The 25,231-nt window shown below is 37.2% G+C and overlaps 1 protein-coding gene across 2 annotated transcripts in view; it reads right to left on the reverse strand.

The window, feature by feature from the left end:
• Nucleotides 1-25,231, reverse strand: part of ARHGAP6 (Rho GTPase activating protein 6) — a 215,050-nt gene that overhangs the window by 103,660 nt on the left and 86,159 nt on the right. Inside the window, exon 1 of one of the 2 annotated variants that reach the window (XM_063305094.1) lies at nt 4,166-4,437. The exons of the other annotated variant lie outside the window; for it this stretch is intronic. Within the exon in view, the coding sequence (XP_063161164.1) occupies nt 4,166-4,255 (90 nt within the window). The 5' untranslated portion in view covers nt 4,256-4,437. Of the gene's footprint in view, nt 1-4,165; nt 4,438-25,231 lie in introns of those variants that run through there. 2 annotated transcript variants of the gene reach the window in all.

Consider the following 25,231-nt stretch of genomic DNA (forward strand, 5'->3'; position numbering starts at 1 on the left):
TAGAGGTCCAAAATACAAAGCTGAAGTAATGAACTGCTCATTACTTTTCATCACCAGCAGAGAACAACAACAGCAACAAGAAAAATATTAATTTAATTTGCTTTAGACAAAGGACAAAAAAATCTGAACTTGTCAGCCTATCATAAAAGGTATCTGGAAAACCCCTTTTATTCTTTGCTATTTTATTACAGCTTAATCAAACATGAGAAAAAAATTTAAAATGTATGAGTTTTTCTAATTACTGCTTTTTCCCCGTAACAGTACTTAACTCTGATCAATTATTAGACATTTTGATCAGTATAAACAGTTTTTAAAGGCTATCCTAATATTGTAACCTAAGAGTAAATGACTATTAAAATATTTTTCAACATTAAATACTCAAATATTCATTTTTCACATTTATATAGCCATCCATTTCACAAACGTGACTCTGGGTGGCATACAATAAAAACGAACCATAAAACGCAAACTTTTTTTAAAAAATTAATAATTATTCCCCTGCCATCAATAAATTGTACTTACTGCTACATTCCATTATTCAACACTAAAACTTTAAACCAATTAAGAGATTTATGTCAACTCTACACACACTCTTCCATACAAAGAAAGACGTGTTACACACTTGTATATATATTCTATTGGAATTAAACACATGGTTTTGCACTGAGTGCAATTTATTGTGACCACTCTTCTAATGATATTCTATGGAGAAAGCAACGTTCTGTCATATGTAGAGCTAAAAGTAACAGCACTGCAAGAATCAGAGATCAAATTAAACAGGCATCTAACTATCAAACCAAATAGCTGAATTCCAATACTATTAAACAAAACCAGGCTAGTCATGTTCTTCTTCAAGTGATGTTTTGCATAATTAAACCAGAAAAGATAACAGCAACAGGTCTTACATGTGCTTAAGCTACTTTAATATTTACATATGGCCACAAGAAGCAAACTACACAAAGATAAGCAGCTGTTTTTTAAAAAAAAAACCCTCAAGTATAAATGGTATGAAGGAAGTGGTTTCTCAACTGTCCAAACTCCTAAGAACTACATATAATGCAATCTAATACTCCTAAAGCTTAAAAATAACAAGGAGCTTCTTCTTAACAACACTTTAAAGTACCAATGAGTCATCTTTCAGTTCAGAGAGGTGAGAATGCATAAAGCCTGAATGCAACTGATATGTTTCCTTCAATCTTGAAAATACACTAGTAAAGCTTTAAAACCCTAGAAATTAAAGCAGTCGTGCTGCTTTTGAAACACTGAAAGGTTAAATGTTTTAAAGATTCACTAAGAATCACGGTATTATATCACTCACAAGAATTTCTAGATTAAAAAAAACATGCTATATTGAGCCTGACCTAATGTTAATCTCTCTTAACCAGCAACCCCACACCCCCTCTATCGTGCCATTAGGAAGGACATACTTGATAGGAAAATGGAGCAGGGCCCCCAAACACTCTATCCAAGGAAAGCTAACCTAACTTCACTTCTGTTGTCCTTCTCTGACAAACAAAATCAGCTTAAGTTGACTTTTTCATGGATGGTTTTAGCCTGAGGCATGCTATGATTTTTTTAGGGATACGTTTTTATTTGAGTGTCTCGTTTAAGTATTTTCAATGTTCTTGGTGCTGTGTAAGGTATATTTTGTGAAACAGGCCGCTATGATTTACTCTCAGCATAAGAAAACTGAAGAAGTAAGATTCCAAGCTTCCTAGTGCATCCCCTAGTGAACTGTACCTATTAAGTGAGATACATTTCATTATAGCCTATGGACTCTCGAATCTTAGAAAAGCCAACGCCGCCTTGCTTTCCTTGTGATAATGCCTTGGATTTTAGAATGTTCATTTCATTTTAATTATTGATGGATAACCTTCAAACACAAGATCTATTCAGGTTAATCAAGACGACAAACATTAGGTCTTAATATATATAGGAGTGTGGTACTGAAAACATTATTTTATAAAAATAAATACCGGGATTCTTACCAGTGAGCATTACTCCACTAAGTTATTAATACTTTACACTTTTAAGAAAAATGCCTCACCTTAAGCCCAAGTTATACTTCTATTTCAGTTAAAACCAAAGTAGGATAACAACACTAAAAACCCATTCTAGATGATAGAGAAACTCAAGATATGTTTTGGATGCTGGCATTCCTCATCCTAACTATAAGACTGGCAAGAGCTGCTTATCATACATTTTGTCTAGGGACAGGCAGACAGGAGGGGCTCTGAACCTACCTGGATTACCAAGCATGGATTCTGTCTTTCTCCTCGGACAAGAGAGATGAAAAGTTTTGCTGTGTTTCCCTACTGCCAACCCAACATGAGAAAAAAGACATAGTTCCTCATGAAAAGAGCAACATTTTCACCTGCTAATTCATCTGCAATCTTACTTTCAGGAGAATATTGGACCAGTGATGGTAACTACTGGAAAACAATGCTACAGCAGGTGCAATAGAAGATTCTACCACAAAAATAAACAACCAGTGATATGTAAATGCTTTAGATTACAATTTATATAACCTCTTGACTCTATCATGCTGGTCACGGATGATTGGAGTGGGTCCAAAACATTGGTTGCACACTTGTATTCCACCAATGGTACTGACATATTGTTCACATTGTCAATAGAATGGAAGAGTAGTAGTTTTGTGGCTTTTCATGGGCAGAAAAAAAGATGGCTTGGAGCTTGGTCAACAAGCCCAGCTCTCTTTATTAAACATTGTCTGGGATGTGCAGGCAGGAGGAGCTCTGAACCTAACTGGATTACCAAGCGTGGTCTCTGTCTTTCTCCTCTTGGACAAGACAGATGTAAAGTTTTGCTGTTTCCCTACTACCAATGAGGGCCAGCAAGTAAGGTGAGAGCTCATTTTCTAGGTAGTGACCAAGCCTTACTAAACCCTACTAAGAGAAGATATACATAGGCTGAACAACAAATCAGCAGGAACTGTTTTGCAAAAGCCAATTTTTTTTTCTGAGTTTGCATGCTTCTCTAAGTTACTCCATTCATTCCAAATGTATGATATTAAATGGTGAATTGGCTATCTTTTCTTGCTTACTTGCCTTCTAGCTCTGAACAAGGGCAATAAAAAGAATTTGATCCAAATGAGACAATAGGTAAGTAGCAGCTATTCAGCTGAGCTGCTCATCATTTTCCACTTTGAGTCAGAAAGCAACTTTGTGTGTGTGTGTGTGTGTTTGTGTGTAACTGGCCCTTGCCCTTAGTAGGTGGAAAAGGTGTTTTGGTTGCTGTGAGGGCTCAGACCTTCCAAGAATTGTTGCTACACATCTCTGCAGCAGCTCACAGGATCTGTAGCTGTAATTATCATTCCAGGCATAGAAACAACTACTATTCCTAATCGTGGACCAAAGACAAAAAATTCACTGCATACAGAAAACATTTGTGTATGACTGGATTTTTACTAAATTTGCATTAGGGCTGCTTGCGATGGGACATTCCAAATTATTTATGTCCATGAAGAACTACTCAAAGAGCTTTCCTTTAAGCATTAGATAACCACGTTGTATAAATAAGCCAGCCAGATCCTCAGAGACTAGTCTTGTGAACTGACCCTCAAAAGCACCCAGGTTTGGGAGGGGGGAGGAGAGACGCGACAGACAAACTGAAAACAAACAAAAAAAACCCAACCCAGATGAGCCCCCCTCACAAAGGGGAAACGTTTGCTTTTACTCTGTCTCCGAAGCACCATGGTCTAGTGTCGAAAAATGAAAATCGATCTCCCCATCCCCATAAAACCGACTCCAACCCAAAGATGAGAGAAGCGTAGGCTTAAGCATTTCGTCTAGGGCAGCCAAACTGCAGGTGTGCGCACACAGAGAGTCCCAACTGACGCTACCCCAAGTAGCGGTCTCCTAAAAGAGCTCCAAGGGAGGAAATACGTTCAGGACCCAAATGAAAGCTCGGCACATTACACTCCGGAATTATGCAGGCAGGCGAACTCCCCCCCCCCCAACATCTGACCCCCGCCCCCTCCACCAAAGCAGCTCGGAATACACGCAAGTGATGCAGCAGCCTGTACGAGGGGATTAAGTCTACACTGGAGCATTTATTTCCCCACCCCACCCTTTCAACAAACCATAGCAGCCCTCCACCCCCGTTACTTTGGCGCCTCACTCTTTAGGAAGGAGACAGCGCTCACCGCATAGTAGAGCTTAGGCTTCGCATTCAACAACACCGGGTCTGCTACGGCTGGTGGGTAGCCCCCCAAGTCCCCCCGACGCTGCAGCATGGCTGGCGGGACTCTCCTCGCGCCTGCCGTCGCCTCCCCTCTTTCTCTCGAACCGCTCAGAGGCAGCAGCCAAAGGGTGAACCTCCGCCGCCTCGCAGAATCAGAACGAACCGCATCGTCTCCCTTCTCGAAAATCGGCTTCCGCGCCCAGCAAGTCCCGCAAAGTCAGGATGTGTTGGAGATTCAACTACAACTGCTGCCGCTCCAGCCGCCACCACTATTACCGCCTGAAAGCCGCCAGGAGGGAGGGTCTGATTTCCTCTCGGCGGCGATTTGTTACCAGGCAGTTCGGGGAGGGAGGAGAGCGCGAGGGATAGGAAGGCGCTGGGGGCTTGCAAACTCGGCTTCCCTCAGCAACAGCTGGAAGGCGGGAGCTTCTTTTTGTTCCTTAGAATTTTTGTTTAGGGAGAGAGATTTGGCAGAGCAAATTATTTGGCAATAATTGATAGAAAGAAGAAAATGGCATCCGATTTCCTCAGCCTGCCCTTAAAGCCAACATAAAACGCTCCTGCCCCTCGACCAGCCAAAGACCACTTAATAGCCTTCTTGTTCCTTTAACGTTAGATATAGGATTAGGTTGCCAGTTTTTGCTTTCACTATAGGGGTCCGGTGAGCTTAACAGCTGCACGAACCAGACGTTCAGCAGATACATTATTGTTTGAAGATGTGGCAGAAAATCAACACCTTTTGAAATCAGCCATTCTGTATGCTTTTTAAAAAACACCAGCTCTTGTAAAGCAAGGAGAGAAGAGGAAGAAAAGAAAAAAGAAACCTGAGAAAAAGTTGCATCCCTGCTGATCTCAATGTGAACATGAGATCCATCTGAAAACCTCATCAAATCTCATACTGTATTCCATCCATCTGCCCACATTATGAGAGTCTTCAGTCCACACACTGCCTAAATCAGTCATCACAGATCCAACGATTGTGGATGCCATCAAGGCAGTAATGATGTGAAAGTCCTGCTTATCTGTTATTCTGACACTGTCCAGAGGCACCTTCAAAGTGGGTAAATTCTATTAGGCTTTGTCACCATTACCTTGCAGGGAATTCAGATGGCCAGGAAAGAGAGGATAAAGATACAAAGACAAGATAAAGAGATAATAAGGAGGGGATAGGGATGGGCAACAGTATAAACCAGGGTTTCTCAACCAGGGTTCCACAAGAGGTCACTAGGGGTTCCCTGGGAGATCACAATTTATTTAAAAAATTATTTCAACTTCAGGCAACTTCACATTAAAGAAGTAAATTTCACTATTTTCAGTTTAAGAACACTGTTAATGCGTATATACAGGCTTACCCATGAATCGAATATAATAATTTTGTAACTTCTGGCCTATATTTGAGCCTGAATAGGGGTTCCCCGAGTCCTGAAAAATATTTCAAGGGTTTCTCCAGGGTCAAAAGGTTGAGAAAGGCTGTAAACATACACCAGTATAGTTTGATGTCAACTCCAAGACATGCAGACAGCATTCAGTTCAGAATTGGAGAAAGGATTATGGGGGAGGAAAGTAATGTAGTATTTCAAATTCCATGTATAAAGAGGAAGAAAGTCACTACAATAATAGATGGTTTGTTCCTATTTTTTTTCCTACTCTTTCAACAGAAATTGGAAAATAACACAGGGTGGGGAGGGGGGAAGCTCCATGCCTTTCCCTGCCTATTGTTTCAGGGAACCTGTTAGTGGGATAGGATGGCAACTGCTTATCTCAATTATTTAGCCTACCCCAAGAACTGTTTTTATACTGCTCCTGAATATAGATACTTCTCTTACCTTTCATAGCAACCTCTAGAATGAAACCAAAAAGAGTTTTGGAAAGGAGAAACAATGGAAAAGAATTCCCTTGGAACAGTATGTTAAAATCAGTCAAAAGTCTAAGATTAATTAAACCAATAGAGAGATAAATTTGTCCAGAAAGGGCTAACAGATCTATCTACCAGAAACAATTCTGATGTCAACTAGATGCAAGATTGTTTATATAAAGAAAGGAAGGATAAAATATATTAGGCTGTTGTGCTATAGTTGTCAAGGCATCTATGTCTGTACTTCTTCACCATTTTTTCCATCTAAACCAAATATTTCTTACAATAAATATAAGCAAACAGCAGTTAAAACGTCATGCTATCTGTAATTCTCAGAGGGAGGCTAAAATAAATTGATAAATTGTTGTTAGGTGCTAAAAACCCTACATTACAATTAAAGAAAACTAAGATGAAGTTGGTATTCAAAGATACCATTTGGACTATCCTATCAAGGAGAGTATGTAAAATGAAATAATATTCACTACTGGCATAGATATTATATGTTATATTCATATAATATATTCATAATTATTTTTATTTAGTAGGCATTCATACAAATTCATACTAGATGAACGATTCCTTAAAATCCCAGGCTCTAATTTTTTAGAACAACAGGATGGTCCTCATATTTTCAATGGATGATTTTCAAAATCAGATTGAGATCCATCCACATTTGTTTTAGAGAAGAGCAGAAGTTGTTTGAATAGTCATCTGTAAATTATATATAAGAAAGGAATAAAGATAAATAAATTAAGTTTATACATGATACCAAGCTACAATTTTTTAAACTTAGCAGGTAAGTTCATGTGACACTGTAAAACAAAACTATCAAAACACATTGTGGCTGGTGTAAATCAGATCAGTGAAGGAAGAGCCAATCAAACAACAAAAGAGACATAAAAGAGAAGGGCTATTAGCTTAGAAAGAGAAAGAGTAAGTGGTCCTGCCAGCGTGTCTCTTGCACCCTGACTCGGACTCCACCGTTGGTAGAAGGCGCCATATTATTACCGTAATGTTAATCTGGTCTTTGACATTAAAAAAACCCCCAGAAGTCTGCTCACCCCTATTCTAGATAACTTTTTGGACAAACTGATTAAGAATTCAAAAAGAAAGAAAGAAAGACCTAGTCAAATTGAAACAATGGCTGTTTTGAAACTCAACAGGATAAAGCATTCGTCATGAAAAAGGATGTTCTTCCTGAGATCTAATGATCTTGATTCCATCTGCCTTCCATAGGTACGTTTGCAAAGACTGGGCAGACATCATGTTTACATTTTACATGGGAAAGCAAATAGTATGGGGCTGTCTGCTGAACATTACATAAGCTATGTTAGCATTGAGAAGGTTCTCATATGATATAATGTAGATTGTCTACTTTTAGATTAGATTGGATTATTTTTTTTTAGATTTACACAAGGTAAAACAGGATAGAGTTATTTTTATGTATATGTTAGCAAATTAGTAAAATCAGTTTTAAATACATTTTTAAAAATTATCCTCGTGCCAAGGTTGCCTTTCAGAAATGGCAGAAATATAAAATTGGTACTGCCTTCATAACAATAGGTATAAAATAGGAACAAACAAGCTTAGAATTGGCAATGAAGGTACTGAAGTGGTAGAAAAGTGCTGCCTTTTGGGATCAACCATCAACAGCAAAGGAACAAGCAGTCAAGAAATATGCTGCAGACTAGCACTTGGTAGAGGAGCCATGAAGGCCTTGGAAAAAATACTCAATGGCGTGATGTGTCTGTACCTACAATGATCAGAATTGTGCAAGCCATGGTATTCCCTGTGATATTATATGGAAGCAAAAGCTATACTCTGAAGAAGCAGGATAGAAAGAATATTTATTCCTTTAAACTTTGGTGTTGGAGAAGACTCCTGTGGACAGCCAAGAAAACAAACTGATGAATTGTTGAACAAATCAAGCCAGAGTTCTCACTCGAGGCACAAATGACCAGACGTAAATTATCCTACTTCGGACACATTATGCAAAGACCTTGCTCTCTGGAAAAGGCTCTAATGCTGGGAAAGGTAGAAGGAAAAAGAAGAAGAGGAAAACCAGCAGCAAACTAGGTGGACTCAGTTACATTGGGAATGAGTGTACCATTGAAAGACTTGAAAGAACAGGTCAGAGATAGATCATCATAGAGAAAATCCATCTAAGTGGTCACTAGAAGTTGAAAACAACTTGATGGCACATAATCAATTAAAAATAAATAAATGATAACAAATTCACATAGCAAAATTATCAGACATTAAATAATTGTACTTGTGAATAATTGTACTTATGAGTAATGATTGGCTTTTTAAAAATAAATAAATATTTTTGTGTATAAAAATGGATAGTTACAGTGGTCTAAGTGTGCTTAGATATAAGGTGATTTCTTGGGATTTGGTTTAGAAAGTTGTGTGAAAGACACTATTGTGATTTTTTTTTTAAATGTTACAGTTTGTGGCTTAGGATGTTACACAGATTTTACCAATTTTTGTTCATTCAATAAACCTTAGTGAAATATAATGTAAGAATTCTGTGCCTAACCTACAGGGGTATCAGAAAATTGTTGAAGCAGTCCAGCCAATATGCATGTATTTGTTGTCTTTAATAAATTAAATTCTTCTTATATTGTGTTAAGTGTATTTAATAAAACACTTTTACATGCATAATAAAATATGTCAGCTATGCTTCACAGTTTGTAAGTTTTTATGGCCCAATAGAAATATTAATAATAATTTTTAATTATTTATAAACTAATATAAAGATCTGTCGAAGACAGGAAATAATATTTTTAAGTAATTCATTTAGATTAGCTGAAGAAATTTCAGCTGGTACTTCTGCCGTAAGCCTTAGGGTATATAAACACAAAAAAATGTTTGCTTCAACCTCAAAACAAAACAAGCCATGACTCCCCTTGGGATAGCAAACACTTTAGAGGACAACATTAAGATTCAGAAGGATCCTGACAAACTGGAGCAATGGCCAAAAGCCAGTTAAATGAATGGCAGTATAGACAAATGCCAAGTCCTAAAAAATCAAAAGACAGGACTGTCATGGGGGACCATATTAAGCAGAGCAGTACACATGAAAAGGACTGGGTATCTTGGTGAATCACGTTGAACAGAAGCTGAGCAGAAGCATCATTCTGATGCTGCATCCTTGCAATTTTATGGGCAGCTGTACAGAAGCAGTTTGCCACTGTTTTCTTCTGATTTTTTTTTTTCAGCTTCCAAGTTTAATCAACAGCCATGGCATTTCCAGAGAAGTCCCCATCCATATACTAAAAACAGTCCATCTTGTTTAGCTTCCAAGGTTGGCCAAAGGCTAATACGGTAGCATTCATTAAAAGTTGTCACCATGTGAGATTAAAATATAAAAGGAACATATCTTGAAGTTGCATGTATAATACATAAAACGAACAGGAAATCAATGAAGTTATTCAACTCAGTACAGCCATATATGCACTGTTGTTCAGAATTTGGACTAGTAACTAAACATATTCTGGAGGATTCAGGGCTTTCAATATCTTAACAAAAATATTACTATTCTACAGCAAGAAATAAAAAATACAGTATTAGATATATCAACTGAGGACAAGAATTAAAATTACAACATTATCACTATTTTAGAAATTCAGGAAATATCAATCTTGCCTATCATTCCTCCACATTTACAATTAATTAGAGATCAAGAAAAAAATAATCTTAGTCTCAACTCTTCATTTCTTCAGGTACTAGCAATATAATTCACAATTATTAAACAATATAATTTTGAAGTTGAACCTTTTTCAGAGGTCTTTATTCATAAATTGCAGAGCACAAACTAAGGGAAAAATTCAGCTTCAGGAATTATTATTGGCAAAAGGCCTTACGGAATTAAAAGTAAATTCCTTAGAAGGCTTAAAAAATACTAGTCAGTGACATACACCAATGGATAATCTAATAACTGGTTTTAAAGTCTTCATTTTCCCTGCCCCTCTCCTCTGAAGAATAATCACTCAAGAAAGCTTTGGGAATAATTTGAGTATTCAAGCAAAGCCAGAATGCAGAGTGACTGCCAAACTGAACCCTGAGAGCTGTATTTTTTTCCTTTTTTTAAAGAAAACTTAGTTCACTTAACAGTGTGTACAACTCAACAGCTGTTAATGCTGTTGCTTTGTGCAAAATTGTAAGATATTTAGCAACAGGAAGATTTTCTGTTTCTAATTCTCCTTTCAAGTCTTGCTTAAGTAATTCATAATACTGAAAAACAAGTAAAAATCAAGTAATGTTATACATTAAATAAGTTATTGCTTAATAAAGTATCTTATAAGTAAAGAAAATAAAGAGGTATGCTCAGGTTCCTGTTTTACTTTTACTTCAATATGCAATTTTAACAAGGCCAAAATGCAATGACCCAGAGTTAAATCCCAACAGCATTCCAAGGACAGCAGTACAGAATAAGAGAAATCTAGAGTATTGTTTTTTTAAGATCTCAAGTTCTTAAGGAGGCAAGCTAAAGTAATGCACTGTCAACATATAGCATGTCCTACAAGCAAGCCATATCTATACAATTAGCAAGCATTTGAAGAGAAACTTATTGACCAATAGAAAAGCACAAAAGAGATAACATAGGGCTATACAAAAACTTCTTTTAAAAATCAGATGATGGCATACAGAAAACAAGATCTTTGAACTAGTACAAAATATATTTGATTTTGTTTCTCATTTATGAAACTGGGCTACAATCACTGGCTGTCCTGATACATTTAAAAACATATTAGCCAGATCTATTTTTTAAAAAAAAGCTTTCTATGCCATTTTTCCATGTGAGAAATAATATTTGTTTTTTATGGATCAATTTGGTAACACAGCACAAGCAAATTAGGTCCGTTATCACACTTTTACTGCCCTCTTCAAATCTTAGGTTTGCTGATCCAGTCATCTTGCAATTTATGGACCCAGTTTAGTCATATGAGTTATTTCCGCAAGCCTCAGAGAAATTCTCATGGCATCTATTTTATTTAGTAAAGCTCTCTTCCTTTAAGAGGGAATATCAAGTCTGTCTTACACCAAAGTCTAAAATACATTTAGTACTTTTGTTTATCCTTCATTTGGGAAAACAGTTTCATCCTTTTTGTTAGTACTTCTCCCTACAGAGTCTGCCATTGTTAAAGATTAACTGACTACCAATGCAGAATAGCTGGCTTGTTTGGAACCTGCCTTAGAAATTTGGGAATTGGATAGTATATAATGTAAGATGTTCTTGAATCATTTCCACTGCTTTATTTATTATTAACTAAGACCTGAGTCATATGTCAAATGTGATTAAGTCAAACATGATAACTTTATCACTTTATATATAATGTAGAATGCTATTTGTAAAACAATTCATATTCTTTGCAGGGCAATCACATTTTGGGACTTGACTGATCTATGTTTGGAGCTAAGCTTGTGTTGGCAATATGCTATTCTTCTGTGTTGCTCTTGTCTCTGGATTGTATAAAGGCTGTTTTGTATGCTTTCTGTTCCTTCCTATCTTTTCACCACCGCTCAGGTTACCAAGACATAAAAGCAGTTGTGCTGTGCAAGAAACCAAATCTTTGGTCCATTTTTGCACTATTCTGACTGTAATTGCACAAAGAGGGTATCATAGAATTAGAGCAACTGACCTGCACTAGGCATGCTGCTATACTTACCACAAATCGGCATGGAACATCTATATTGAGAAAGGATCAAATAAGTATTTGGTTCTCTGAATGCAGGCAGGCCATATAAGTATGCATCTGTAGAGGGCATAAGGATGGCACTGAAGGACAGGAGAAAGAGCCGCTCCCAAAGCAGTGGTCAGATAAGTGGGGCTTGAGTCCGTTCCAAGAATCTAATTTGAGCAAATATCCCACCCTAGTTCACATGAAGAGGGAGAGGGGGAGCACATTTAGACTTGCAAGATTCTGTTACTATAGCAATTACAATAAAAGTAGTCCTGGCATATATGGCATTGGTTTCCTAGTCTGGTCTACCTTGTAGGGCTGGCAACATCTGGCACCAGTTATGATAGATGTGAACAGAAATAATTGAAGGAACAAGTTGTTTAATGTATCAATGCCAAAATTAATATTAGACATAATATGTATTCAATCAGAAGAAAGGCAATGTGGAATCACGACAAAAGACAAAAGAACAAGTAATATAATATTTCTCTAAAAGGCCATAACATTACAACAGAATATGCCAATATTTCAAACATTCGGCAATCATGGGCCACTAGAACATTTGGAAAATGAGGGGACCATTCAGTGAAACAAATACATCCTCACTGGGTTTTCATTTTTAAGAGGATTGGAATTCACTCTTTTTGGCAAACAAAAGGAAGATTAAGGTTACATTTATATATAACTTCCCCTCCCCTCTTTTAAACCAAATTCTGTATCAAAAATTAATCCAAATTAAGTACCTATTTACAATTTGGATACTTTTATTACTCAGTGCAAAAATAAAAACTCTTAGAACAAACATACTGGTCAATAATGTTGTACACAAGTACAATGTTGCACAATGTTGTACACAATGTGTACTAAGCTGAGTGCAAGTGGATTTGCAGCCCAGTGAAATCCCATTTTGAAATATTCAACATCAAATGTCCTGCTTGCACTAGTCTTTTGAAGTTGCCTGTGTGATATCCACAGCATAGCACATGTGGATTTGCAATCACTATTGCACTTGAGGCTTGTTAATTATTGTTTGTTAACTGAATATTGGCATTCACATTATGAATATTAGCATTCATGTATGCTTCAATGAGCCATATTTCAGCCATTGGTTCTCACCAACAAGTTAACTGTCAGCATACACAGGAAGATGGGGCTGATGTAGTAAATATACTCTCGCCAGCTTATTGTTGGCACATGCAGGGAGAAAGGGCTAAGGGTCTGGCTCTGGCCCAGGATTATGGAGAGGGTGGGGGGAGGTGGGGCCTCTAGTAGACCAATTTGAAGATCTGCTAGTATAATTTCCAAGTAGAAATGTGGTAACCTAATCTAAATCTAGATTTTTCAAGTTTGGATGAGTCAGCAGCTCCCATGAATGTACAATGTATTACTGATGTATTACAACCAGGTGGCATGTCAAGGTGAAAGTGGGGTGTGTTCCAGATAGGCAAGCCTGTTCAAGACTTGAGTAAAAGGAATCAGATAGTGGCCACATACATAAGTTAAAAGGGAATGCAGTTAACATTTCAGCACAAAAATGCAGCACGTTTTCCAGAAATGACTAGGACAAGACCATTATAGCCAAATTAAAAGGTCAACTGACAACAGAGCACATAATAAAGATTCTTTTAGAACAGTATTCACAAGAATGTTTTTAAAATTGTTGATAATTATTATGACACAGGCTCAGCTTTTTGTCATGAAAAACCTTTTAAGTCAGCTGTTTTGAGTGAGAATCTCTTCTTCAAATAGACAACTTCACAGATAACTTAAACTGTTTTAAGTTTAATTTATATGAACCATCTATGCAAACAAGTTCTGTTTATCTTCGTAAACAGCATGGTCATTTATGAAGGTGTCAGCATAAATGAATTATATCCTCAGGCACCATATTTTTAGCTGCTTAACCCAGATTAAGAGGTATTTCAGAGGTATTTCCTATTCTGACAGTGTCTAGGTTTTACAAAGAAACTATTTTGCAGCGATTCTTCCTATGTTCTGCTGGGAGCACAACTCCTATAGATCTTAGGATCACCCTGGGGGACTGAAAGATTGTGAGAAGCTTTTTCCTACGGTAAAATTGCTGAAGAAATTCAGAGTTGAAGAAAAAGACTCTTAAGGAGGTATCAAGAACCAACCATTAAGGAAAGAACAGGAGGTTTCTGCCCCCCTAAAACATTCTAAAAAAATTTCAGTTGCAAATTTGGCTCAGGACTTAGAAACAACTCTGAGGTTTGAAAAGTTCACCAATGAACAACCAATGTATTGCACTGCATCCCTTCCTAATTTTAGTTTTGCTTAGACACTAATCTTGAATTATTTGCTTACCTAAGTAACTTTAGTAATCTGAGCCATTCTTATACCCTTACACTCATTCAATTCCTTGTTAAACATGTTACTATTTTCTCATCCTATTCATTTTCTTATTTTCTCAAACCTTACAATAGCATTAGGAACTCACAGCACTGTATGCAATTATGAACTGGTATTAACAGTTTTAACCATCATGCATCTCACTACACCTTATACCCAAATTCTATAGATTTCTCAACAACAACATGCCTTGCTGATGGAGAAAGTTGCTGATAGTACTTTGACACTGCACATACAGGCATATAGTTAGAAGCCTATATAGCCTAAGGAGGAAAAATGACCAAGAAACTAACTTAGTTCTGGCAGGGTCACAGTTTGTTCCTATCCTCAGAAATCTACTATAATACACATAAATCTAATGCTGTAAAATTCTAATTTCAGGCATCCACCTATTGAAAAAGAACATGATTACAAAGATATTATCATTATCATTTCTTTGCTCCACTAATACAGTATATTAACTAATTTCAATGTTCATAATATTTTATGAAGAACTTACTATATTTCTTCCATTTGTTTATTATAAAGTAAAAGCTGTAAGAAACAGTAGAAAGCTTTGAGATAGTCTGCATTTAAGATAACAGAATCTAAGAACAAACATTTATTGACAGCAACACAGAAAATAACAGAACGTATATATGGCAAGCCATACAAAAAGGGACAAAACCAATCCTGCCATGCAGCAACCTAAGCTTCCAGCCTGCAGCTACTAAGAGCATGCTGAAGCAAAGAACATCTAGTCAATTTATTCCCTGGACACAATATTAGACTACCAGGTAGAAAATGGGGGAAAAAAACTTAAGTGGAAATAGATTTATATATGAACATTGTGTTGATTGTAAAAGATTTAATTTATCATACTATTTACTTGTTAATTTGGGGTATCATCTGTGAAAATGGCTACCATTTTTTCTATTTGGTTACTATACATGTAAGGGTGTGTATGAATACAAAACATGGTTGAGCTCTAATTTGGAAAATAGTCTGCTTTCTCAGATCAAATAAAAGGATTCCTACTTTTATATGGGTCCCAAAACAGAAGCAGATTTAGAAAACTTCCAAATATCAATTTAAACTTCAATTACAGTATCATCTGGTTCTCACATCACACCAGCCTTGTGCTCTTTATCATTGCTTGTATACAGAGGTGTTGGCTGGGTTCATACAATATACTAAGCCAAAACCCAATCAACGATGCTATGTTTAGTGTAATTATAGCCTTATATTTTGATACAAAAGTGCAGAAATTATTGCCATGTATAGAAATACAAATATTGATTCATAACTATGATTTATGTAATTGTGGTCAAATGGCTGCTGCAGACTTTGCCCTTATCACTCAGACAGTCCTGTTGCAGTCTGGTATCTTTGCAGGATATAATAATGCATTTAATTTTCCTTTTTAATTAAAAGAATAACTTCATTGTAATGATTCTCACAAAGCCTAGGAAATAATCATTATAATCATCATCCCATGAAAAGATAATCTATTTTTGCTTTCTCTTAAGCAACTATTTCTAATTGACAATCCACCTCCTGAGGCAAGAATGCCTCTCACTCTGCTGAAGAGTCATAAACCTTATTTTTCTGGAATGTATAATAAGATCTACAACAAATGTGGTTTGTTACTGTTATCAGTAATCATTTCACAGTTTTTACAGTACTGTTTTTCTCAAAAACAGCTACTACTTCCTGAAGCTGCATAGTAAACAAACCATGATCTTTTTACAAGAGGATGATGCAGTGTTGCTATCTCAGGCACTAAGTTTAAATTGAGCTTCGCTTGTCTTAGTTGCACACTATAAGGAGGACGCTCTGAAGCTCAGCTAGACTAAAATTAAGATCCTAATTTTTGCCTGAGAGTTCATACCTGGCAGCTGAACGACATCCAACAGAGCAAGTGAACATCTTTAAATATTTGGGCATAGTGTTTTATGTCTCTGGCAAAAGTAGGCTACATCTGGATTATGTTGTCCAAAAAGCTAAAAAATCAGCGACAGCTCTACAAGCTTTTTACCATTCCAGAGGTGCATTATTTATACCAGCAGTGCTAAAGATATTCTCAACTGCAGTTTTTGCACAACTTGTATTCGGAGCTCAAATGGGATTGTATAACTCCTTTGTTTCCTTGGAGGGTGCAGTCAAAATTTTTAAGGAATAAATTCTTAGAGGCACCGTGTGTGCTCAATATGGTTTCTACCAGGAGGCTAGAGCGGTGAGAGTGGAGAGTAGAGTATGGATGTATTTTCTCTCTTATTGGCTTATTCTCTGTGTTTTTAGTTTTGACTTTGGTTAATAATGCTTTGGAGATAACTCCAGTAGAAATTGCAGGACTGTATACAGGTTTTTACAAAATGCGTTTCTGATTATGGCAGACAACTAGATCAGGCTGGCTTTCTCCATGGTATAGACCTGAGAAATCAGCCTTACTTTTTTATGCTAGCAAGGTATATTAATCAAATAACCATCTCCAGATTTGGAAGAGCTCTAACTTCAGCATGTTTTAATTTACTTTTAATGGCTGTTCTTGAGATGAAATTTTACAAATTTTACAAAGTCCCATATACATTAAGACTGACTGTGAAGGTGATTGAACCTACTGCTCATGTCCTGTTGCATTGCTCTTTTTATAAAGATGAACAATTACATGTTACAACCCCATTAATATATTATTAATCTAGAAATGCTCCCAGATTGAGGACAATGCAGAAGTAACTTGCCACTGTCCTCCATGATTTATTTTTTTTAATTTCCCTAAGATTCCCTGGTTATGCCCCATTCAAGTACAAATTTGGCCTGAGCCCAAACAAACTCAGCCAGGTGCTGCCACCTACTGACAGATATCCACAGGCCAAAATGAACTCCCAGACAAAATGTTCCCTATACACAGAGAGCCAACTTATAAGAGAAGACATATAACACTACAACAGTTAGATTCCCAGTATGATTATTTGATGTACAATCTCTTGAAAGTAACACCATATCTCTTGCTCACATCCAACTGACTCTCAATGGGCTCCTTAAATTTTCCTGAGAAAGAAAATTTAACATTTCACTGAGGCAGTTCTGTTTTCCAAAATACACAGTTGGCCGTCATGTTTCAGATCCTTCTATATCCTTTATGTATGTTAAGAACTAACAGTTCGACTTCTGAGTTACCCACTTTATGTTCTCTATTTGACTTTTATCCTGCTGTGGCCTTTTTTAATATGTTCCAGCTGAACGGAAAGACAGAGAAGCTAAGCATCCTAAATGGGAACATAACCTTTCAACAAAAATAAACTGATACAGTTCCAAGCACAATTTTTGTTTTCTAAGCCTCTCTCAGATATGAATAGAATGAAGTTCCCAGGCTCTAAGACTGTGTGTGTGTTCAGTACGACAGAACACAATAGAAAAAGTGTCCAGTCTTTGGGAGGGGCCGTTAAAACAGATTCCTAAGACCAATATTGCTGTTGGCTTCAAACAGATTTGTTCACACACCCTTCTGGCAGGAAGGTACTGAAGTTGCTGCCAAAGAGCAGGCAAAGGTGAAAGGAAGGTAAAAGGACAAAAGGTTCTTTAAGGAAAAAGGGACAAAGGAAAATCTTATAAACACCAAACTAATAAGCAGGAATGCTCAATTGACTTTTTAAATATGCTCATGTTTTCTGCAAATTAGTAATTTAATTTTACTTTCTTCAAAATGTTTTACCTTTTGTAATTCACTCAAAATTCTTGGTATGTTTATTGAACTGATTAAAAAGTTAGCCACAAAAAAACCACCACAAAACACATACACACACACACACACAAATGATATTTTGGCATTTTAAAGTATATTCTACATTTTATTTTATGTGTTACTACACCCCTGTTCCCATTTCATGGGGAAGACCCCAGGGCCACAACTAGGGTCTGTGTCACCCAGGGCAAACATGGATTCTACACCCATTTTGGCTCCCCCCCAGCGCGGCACCCGCAGCACATGTCCCACTTGCCCCTCCCCAGTTGCTGCCCTGGAAGACCCTAAAATTCTTTTTCCTTCCATTGTCATGTATTGTCATTTTTTCATAGCCTAGTAAGATACAATATAAAAATATGATAGATATCTATTTATTCATCTGCAAAGTAGCCAATGAACTGCAGAGATTAGTCTGCAGCAAATTAAAATGTTCTAGCCCAAATGGACAAAAACACTCAAGAAGACATTAAAGGAAAACGTACTTTGGAACTGGAGAAGAAAAATCTACCAGAGGTCATTTTGAAGGTGAATGGGTATAATGTTATGTGGCAATGACCTTGGAAGACAAGAAGAAGAGCCTCAGCCTAGACAAAGGTCTGATAAATTTGAGTCCGAAGGAGTCAGGTGGAGAAGAGACCCTACCTAGTTTTGGGGAGAGTAAAAGTAAGGGATGGGAGGGGTACTATCAGATTTGCAAGACTGATTGAAGATCCCTTCTGAGATGCTTTCTCCACCCCTCCTCCAATTTCGTTTATCAGATAGCTATCTAGGCTGTGGCTCTTCCTCCTATCTCCCAAAGTCATTCCCACATACCATTATATCAGGGATTAATAAAGGATGATGCCATCTGTTTTTATCCTCCAGAAATGCTTCCTGTCTGTTCTGCTGGTCCAGCAACTAAGCAGTACAGATAAGCCTTCAATTCCAAATCCTAAGTAAGAATTAGAAAACAGTACTCTATTCTCCAATAGTCTAGCATGGGAAAAACACAAATGGTTGTAAAAAAATTTTTCAACAAAATAGGATGAAATCTGCAAGACGACTAACTTTTGTAAAATTTGAGGCAGAGATTTTCATGCTACACTCCAAAAACTGATGTTTTAGGGTAAAAATCCCTATAACAGAGTTTTGGATACTCTCTTATGAAATTTGCAAGAATAATATCCACTGTGATCTACCTGAAATTTGTCAAAGGTAAGCAGAAGTGATGCAAGGAGAAATAGGTTTCTCAGGAGTGATGATGCCCCTTTTTAAAATGCAGTGTAACTAACAGTGGAAAATTGAGGGTGAAATATTGGAATTAATTTCATAGTGATTTGGTAGCTACATTAAAAAGCTATGATTAGCTATGATTCACTTGCAGATTTGTTTTGTTGATTTCCTATATGTTCTATACCATATTTTTTAAAGTATTTATTGAGGGGAGCCCCCCACTTCCTTCAACTTCTTACATACACTAATAGAATTTTAGCTGTTCAAAATGAAAAATGATCTTGGATTTATAATGAATGGCTCAATGAAGGTGCCATCTAGTGTGGACAGTTTTGGAAAAAGTCTAATACTGTGCTAGGGATCACTAGGAAATGAACTGAAAATACAAATTTATTTATTTATTTTTATTTATTTATTTTTATCCCGCCTTTATTATTTTTATGAATAACTCAAGGCAGCAAACATACCTAATACTCCTTCCTCCTCCTATTTTCCCCACAACAAAAACCCTGTTAGGCAGGTTGGGCTGAGAAAAAGTGAGTGGCCCAAGGTCACCTGGCCGGCTTTCATGCCTAAGGCAGGACTAGAACTCACAGTCTCCTGGTTTATAGCCCAGCACCTTAACCACTAGACCAACACTGTAATGCCCTTATACTAATCTATGATACATTTACATTTGGAATAGTTCTGGTCACTACTTTTATTTTATTTTATTTAATTTGTCAAATTTTTATCACCGCCCATCTTCCCCCTAAGCAAAAGATGTTCATAAAGTTTAAAAGAGAGAGAGAGAGAGAGAAGACAGCCAAGATGAGCAGGGGCTCCAATATCTTCCTTATGAGAAAGGACTAGAATATCTGGGACTCTTTAGCTTGAAAGATGAGTGACTATGGCAACATAATAAAGGTGCATAAAATCATGGATGGCAGGAAGTGATGGACAGGGAGTATTTTTCCTGTCAAAACAGTAGAAGATAATTTAGAACATACAAAAGAAAGCATGTGTTAATTCAGCTAATAATTAATTTGTGGAATTCATCATCACAAGATGGTTTTAAAAGGAGATTGGATATCTCCCTTCAAAAAAGTTAAGGAATTAGGAAATCAGCTCACTCTGCATTCCCTAGTCAAGATTAAGTCCTGTTCAGCCACTCCTCATATTCAATGTTTTAGTGATCAGCTAAAAAGCATAAGGTGGAAGGAGGGGAGGGGGGTCATGGAAAATGTGAAATTCAAGTATTAACGTCCATTCAAGTCTTGCAGACACGCCTCCCCAATTGCTAAAAAAAAAAAAGAATTCCTAAGGCTGTAGCAGTACAGTAGTTACACTTTTTAAGGTTAAACATATAAATGTGAGAAATAGTGATGTTGGGTGCAGCTATTTTACAAAGCAATGAGAGTGAAAGCTGTTCCCAAGATTTAAATTCTATGTTAATCTTGTACTGAAATACATGTTTATTGGAGCCAATTGTTTGTGATAATTATTCCTAAATATCTACATTCACATACATTCATCTGGACTGAAGTTCTTGAAGCCAAATCTGTGCTTAGAGATACTTACAGAGAACAAATCTACTACTGGCTCTAGAAATTTCATCTATAGCCTCCTCCTGAAAGCTTAAGAGGCAATGTTACCCCAAAGCAAATATATCTGCTGCTAATAAACAGGCTTCCATGTCAGACTCCCTAACTCAGCAGGAGCTAGCCAGACAGCACAGCATGCTAGAATGAAGCCACTTAAAAGCAGCTGACTGTTTTCTGTCAACATGAAGGCGTGTTTCCTTCTGAAATACGCTGAAGTTTAAATCCAGTACTTCTTGCCTGTCCCTCTCATGGCTTAATGACTTTACCTTACATTTCTCAAACTTGGTTCTATGTGGCTAAATTGGCTGTTGATATACAGGTAGTACCCACTTAACGACCATTTGTTCAATTATCAAAGTTATGACAGAACTGAATGAATGGTAGTTACAACCAGTCATCAAAGTTTTGGCCATAGCAGTGCCCCCACAGTCACATGATCAAGATTTGGGTGCTTGGCAGCCCGCATGCATTTATGACCACAGCTTGCGCTTCTCCCCACTTGCCTATATTCCATCTCTGCCCTTTTGGCCACCTTGCACACCTGCTGCCCTGTACTCCACCCTGCACCCCTGCCACCCAGCACTCCACTGCCCCTGCCACCCCCAGCTGACCTTTTCCAACTTCTTCCTCCCACTGCTGACGAGGCGTGCCCAGCTGAGGGTAGCAGGGGTAGTAAACTGTAGGGCAGCCAAAAAGGCAGAATGCAGGGCGGCCAAAAGGGCAGAGATGGGGGCAGATAGGCAGGTGGGGGAGTTGAAGCAGAGGCAAGCATGGGTCTCGCTGAGGAGACAGCAGGACAGAGATGGCAGTTCGCACAGGGCAGGAGAAGCGTGAAGTCCTCACCTAACAACCACAACCAGGACTACTGGAACTGCTGTCACATGATGTTTTTCCTAATGACCATTTCACTTTGCGATGGAAATTCTGGTCCCAGTTACGGTTGTTAAGCAAGGATTACTTGTAATTACTATTCTTTCCGTGGAAAACTGTAACCTGCAGCTTACCTTCTATAGCACATGCATTATGGAAAGTATCTTAAGCAATAACATATTGGATTACATAATAACCAATCACCAACTAAGTGCAGCAGAAGGCAAATTTATTTATGAATTCTGTGATTTTTTTAGTCATTGCATAGCATACATGAAATCATTTGTGCTGTTGTTCTAATAATTTCAATTACAACTGTATGTATATGTGTGTGTGTGTGTATGTATATATATACACACATATACATACATACAGTGTGTGTGTGTATACACATGCACGCACGCACACACACACACACAGAGTTGTAATCGAAATTATTCAACCCCCATTGCAAATCAAGTTGATTGTCAAAATGTACAGACTTTCAGCTATTTGCAGTGGACAAATCAAACAAAAGCAATTGAAATAGCTCAATACAACAAATGCTCCAAATGGTGTCCCCAAAGTCAACTGAAAATGCAACTTATCATGACTTCCCCAGTCTCAAAATTATTCAACCCCTTCATGGCAAGCATCTTCAATACTTAGTAGAGCACCCTTTTGCTGTTATGACCTGCTGCAAATGAGATGCATAGCCAGACACCAGCTTCTGGCAGTGTTCCTGAGGAATCTTAGCCCATTCCTCATGAGCAATGGCCTCCAGTTCAGTAATATTCTTGGGTTTGCATGCTGCAACCGCCTTCTTCAAATCCCACCAGAGATTTTCTATGGGGTTCAAGTCAGGTGACTGTGATGGCCACTATAGAATCTTCCAGGACTTCTTCTGCATCCAAGCCTTAGTGGAATTTGAGGTATGCTTGGGATCATTGTCCTGTTGGAAGGTCCAGTGATGCCCAAGCTTCAGCTTCCTTACAGACAGCATGACGTTTTCTCCTAGGATTTCCTGATATTTCAATGCATTCATCTTGCTGTCCACACGCTGCAGGTTTCCAGTGCCAGAGGATGCAAAGCAGCCCCAGAGCATCACCGAGCCACCACCATGCTTAACTGTAGGCAGAGTGTTCTTTTCAGCGTATGCTTCATTCTTCCTCCTCCAGGCATACTGCTGATCCATCAGGCCAAAAAGTTCCAGTTTTGTTTCATTGGTCCACAGAACAGAATCCCCAAACTTCTGTGGCTTATTGATATGATTTTGAGCATATCAGAGCCGACTTTTCTTGTGCTTTTGGGTCAGTAGTGGTATACGTCTTGGAGTTCTGGCATGGAAACCTTCTGTGTTTAGTACGTGGCTTACTGTGCTCACTGAAACCTCAGTGCCTCATGCTACCAAGCCTTGCTGCAGGTCTTTTGCAGCCACTCAAGAGTTTCTCTCCCCCTGCCTTCTCAGGAATCTGGCTGCAGCCACTGACAGCTTCCTTTTTCTGCCCCCTCCAGGTAGTGTCACCACTGTTCCTTTAACTTTGAACTTGTGAACTATGCTTCCAACGGTGTCTCTAGGAACATTCAGTGCCTTCGCTATCTTTTTGTATCCTGTTCCTTGTTTGTGGAGGGCGATGATCTCTTCTCTTACCTTTTTGGACCATTCTTTTGACTTAGCCATACTGTATTTCTAACATGCAGTCAAACATGACACTTGAGTTATTTATAAAAATAATAAAGGTGGGATGAAAAAAAATCTTTAAAAAATCAGTTAAACAGCTATCTGATTATACGTAGGCATTACCCCACATGCAAAAAAATATATACTGATCTTCATGCAATTCACAAAATATATTCTTACTGTTCAGCTACCTAAAAGGAACATCAGCAACATGGCATGTCAAATTTAATTTCTACTATGTTTGTGAATATATTGTGTGTATTGCCTACTGTTGATATTTCCTATCATATTACTCCATTTAAAAAAGCCTGTTTTTCTTTTAATTTACCTTAATTTACCCTATTTAACTTGTTTGCAGTGGTGAGAATCAGTTTAAGATATGATGCTAACCTATGGTAAGATAATGGGAATAACCCTTGAGCTTTTTCCTGCAGTTCCAGTTCCTAAGCTGTAATTAAACTCAACTGCAAATAGTTGAGACCACTTCATAAACCAAAATTTGAAATTAGTTTACTTCCAATGAACTAAAGTTTAGATTAATCATGTCCATAGTTGGTTAGATAGTATGACAAGTTGTGATTAAAAAAAGGAACAGCTGGACTCATTCATGGCTTGTAGAGAATAATACATATCAGTGTATATTTTTATGTTGGTTTCATCTTGTTTAGCTGTTCATAGTACCTTTCATGTGTTTTGATTTGTACATTATCCAGAGGTTTGTCATTATTAGAAAGTCTAGAGCTGTCAAGTTTAGATAGTACAAATGCCGCATTTGCCAAGGCCCATCACAGTAAATTTATATGCATTTCTGTGATCCTACTGGGCTACTTTAATTAGGTACTGATATAATATGCACTGCATTAAGAGAAAAAAAGGGAAGTATAACTTAGTATTTATGTTGTTATAACTTTTTACCCTTTAATACATTCCAGAAATCAGAAGAACATTTCAGCACTTGAGATTCTACAATAACATCTCTAGAAGTATTTCTTTTCACTGCAAAACTTGATTGGAATATCAAATATCCAAGATTCTTTTGCATTGATTTATTTATATTATCAATTGTGCCAGTTCTTCCAGAAGACTTTTACATATAGAAGTTACCTTTTCTAATAAGAAGACATTAAAGTAATTATTTGCTTTGATAAACTTTTATTCTATATTGCCTTTACCTACATATCAAGGACATTCCAAAAACAAAATACTTTATTTCTAAGGAAAAAGTTTATAAGCTCTTAAATTGTTACAGCTTTCTCCAGCAGAGAAATAAGTTTTATAGCAAGAGGGTATTATAAAAGATATGGGTTTTTCCCTACTGTTGACATGCTGTTCAAGTCACTCTTGTGAAAAATACTGAATTGGATTCATTACTAACTTAGAAGCATCTTGTTTTCATTCTTACTTCCAGGAATCCAAACTAATGACTACTGCTCATTACCTAAGAGGAAATAGCATAACCCTTGTCAGCAACACTAATTTGATACACATGACTTTAGTTCAACTAGGCAGAAGTGCATTTGCGTAAAAGATGCTTTATCCATGTCATCTGTTAGTGGAGTTTTAGCACACTTCAGTACACAGTACACTCATTCAAAAGATTTTTTATTATGCTTTTACCCAACCCTGGAATGCAGATGTACAAACAAAATCAGCATTTAAGACAGTTATGATTTCCTTTGCCATTACTGTCATTTAAACCTGACCCTGAATACATACAAAATGTATCTTCTAAACTGCCATATTCAACCATCTGAAAGTTTTAAGTCAGACACTCCTATCGCAGTTCCATTTCCCATAATACTTCAAAATAACCACTTTAAACATATGGCAACCCACTTTAATCACAATACAGAATCGTAATACAGAATCTTGACTCATGCTGCCCACGTATCTCTTAAAATTTAATGTCAATTTAGAGGCAGTGACACAACTTTGAAATTAAGTATTTCTTTGTTTTCTATTCAGACATAAAAATAGTCAAGAAGTGTCCAAAATTTTCCAAATGCTAATTTAATTTCATCATGAGAAGTACTCATAATTGGCACAATAATTGACCTTATGTAC

The sequence above is a fragment of the Candoia aspera genome, chromosome 5, assembly GCF_035149785.1.
Source record: "Candoia aspera isolate rCanAsp1 chromosome 5, rCanAsp1.hap2, whole genome shotgun sequence".
Classification (NCBI taxonomy): domain Eukaryota; kingdom Metazoa; phylum Chordata; class Lepidosauria; order Squamata; family Boidae; genus Candoia; species Candoia aspera.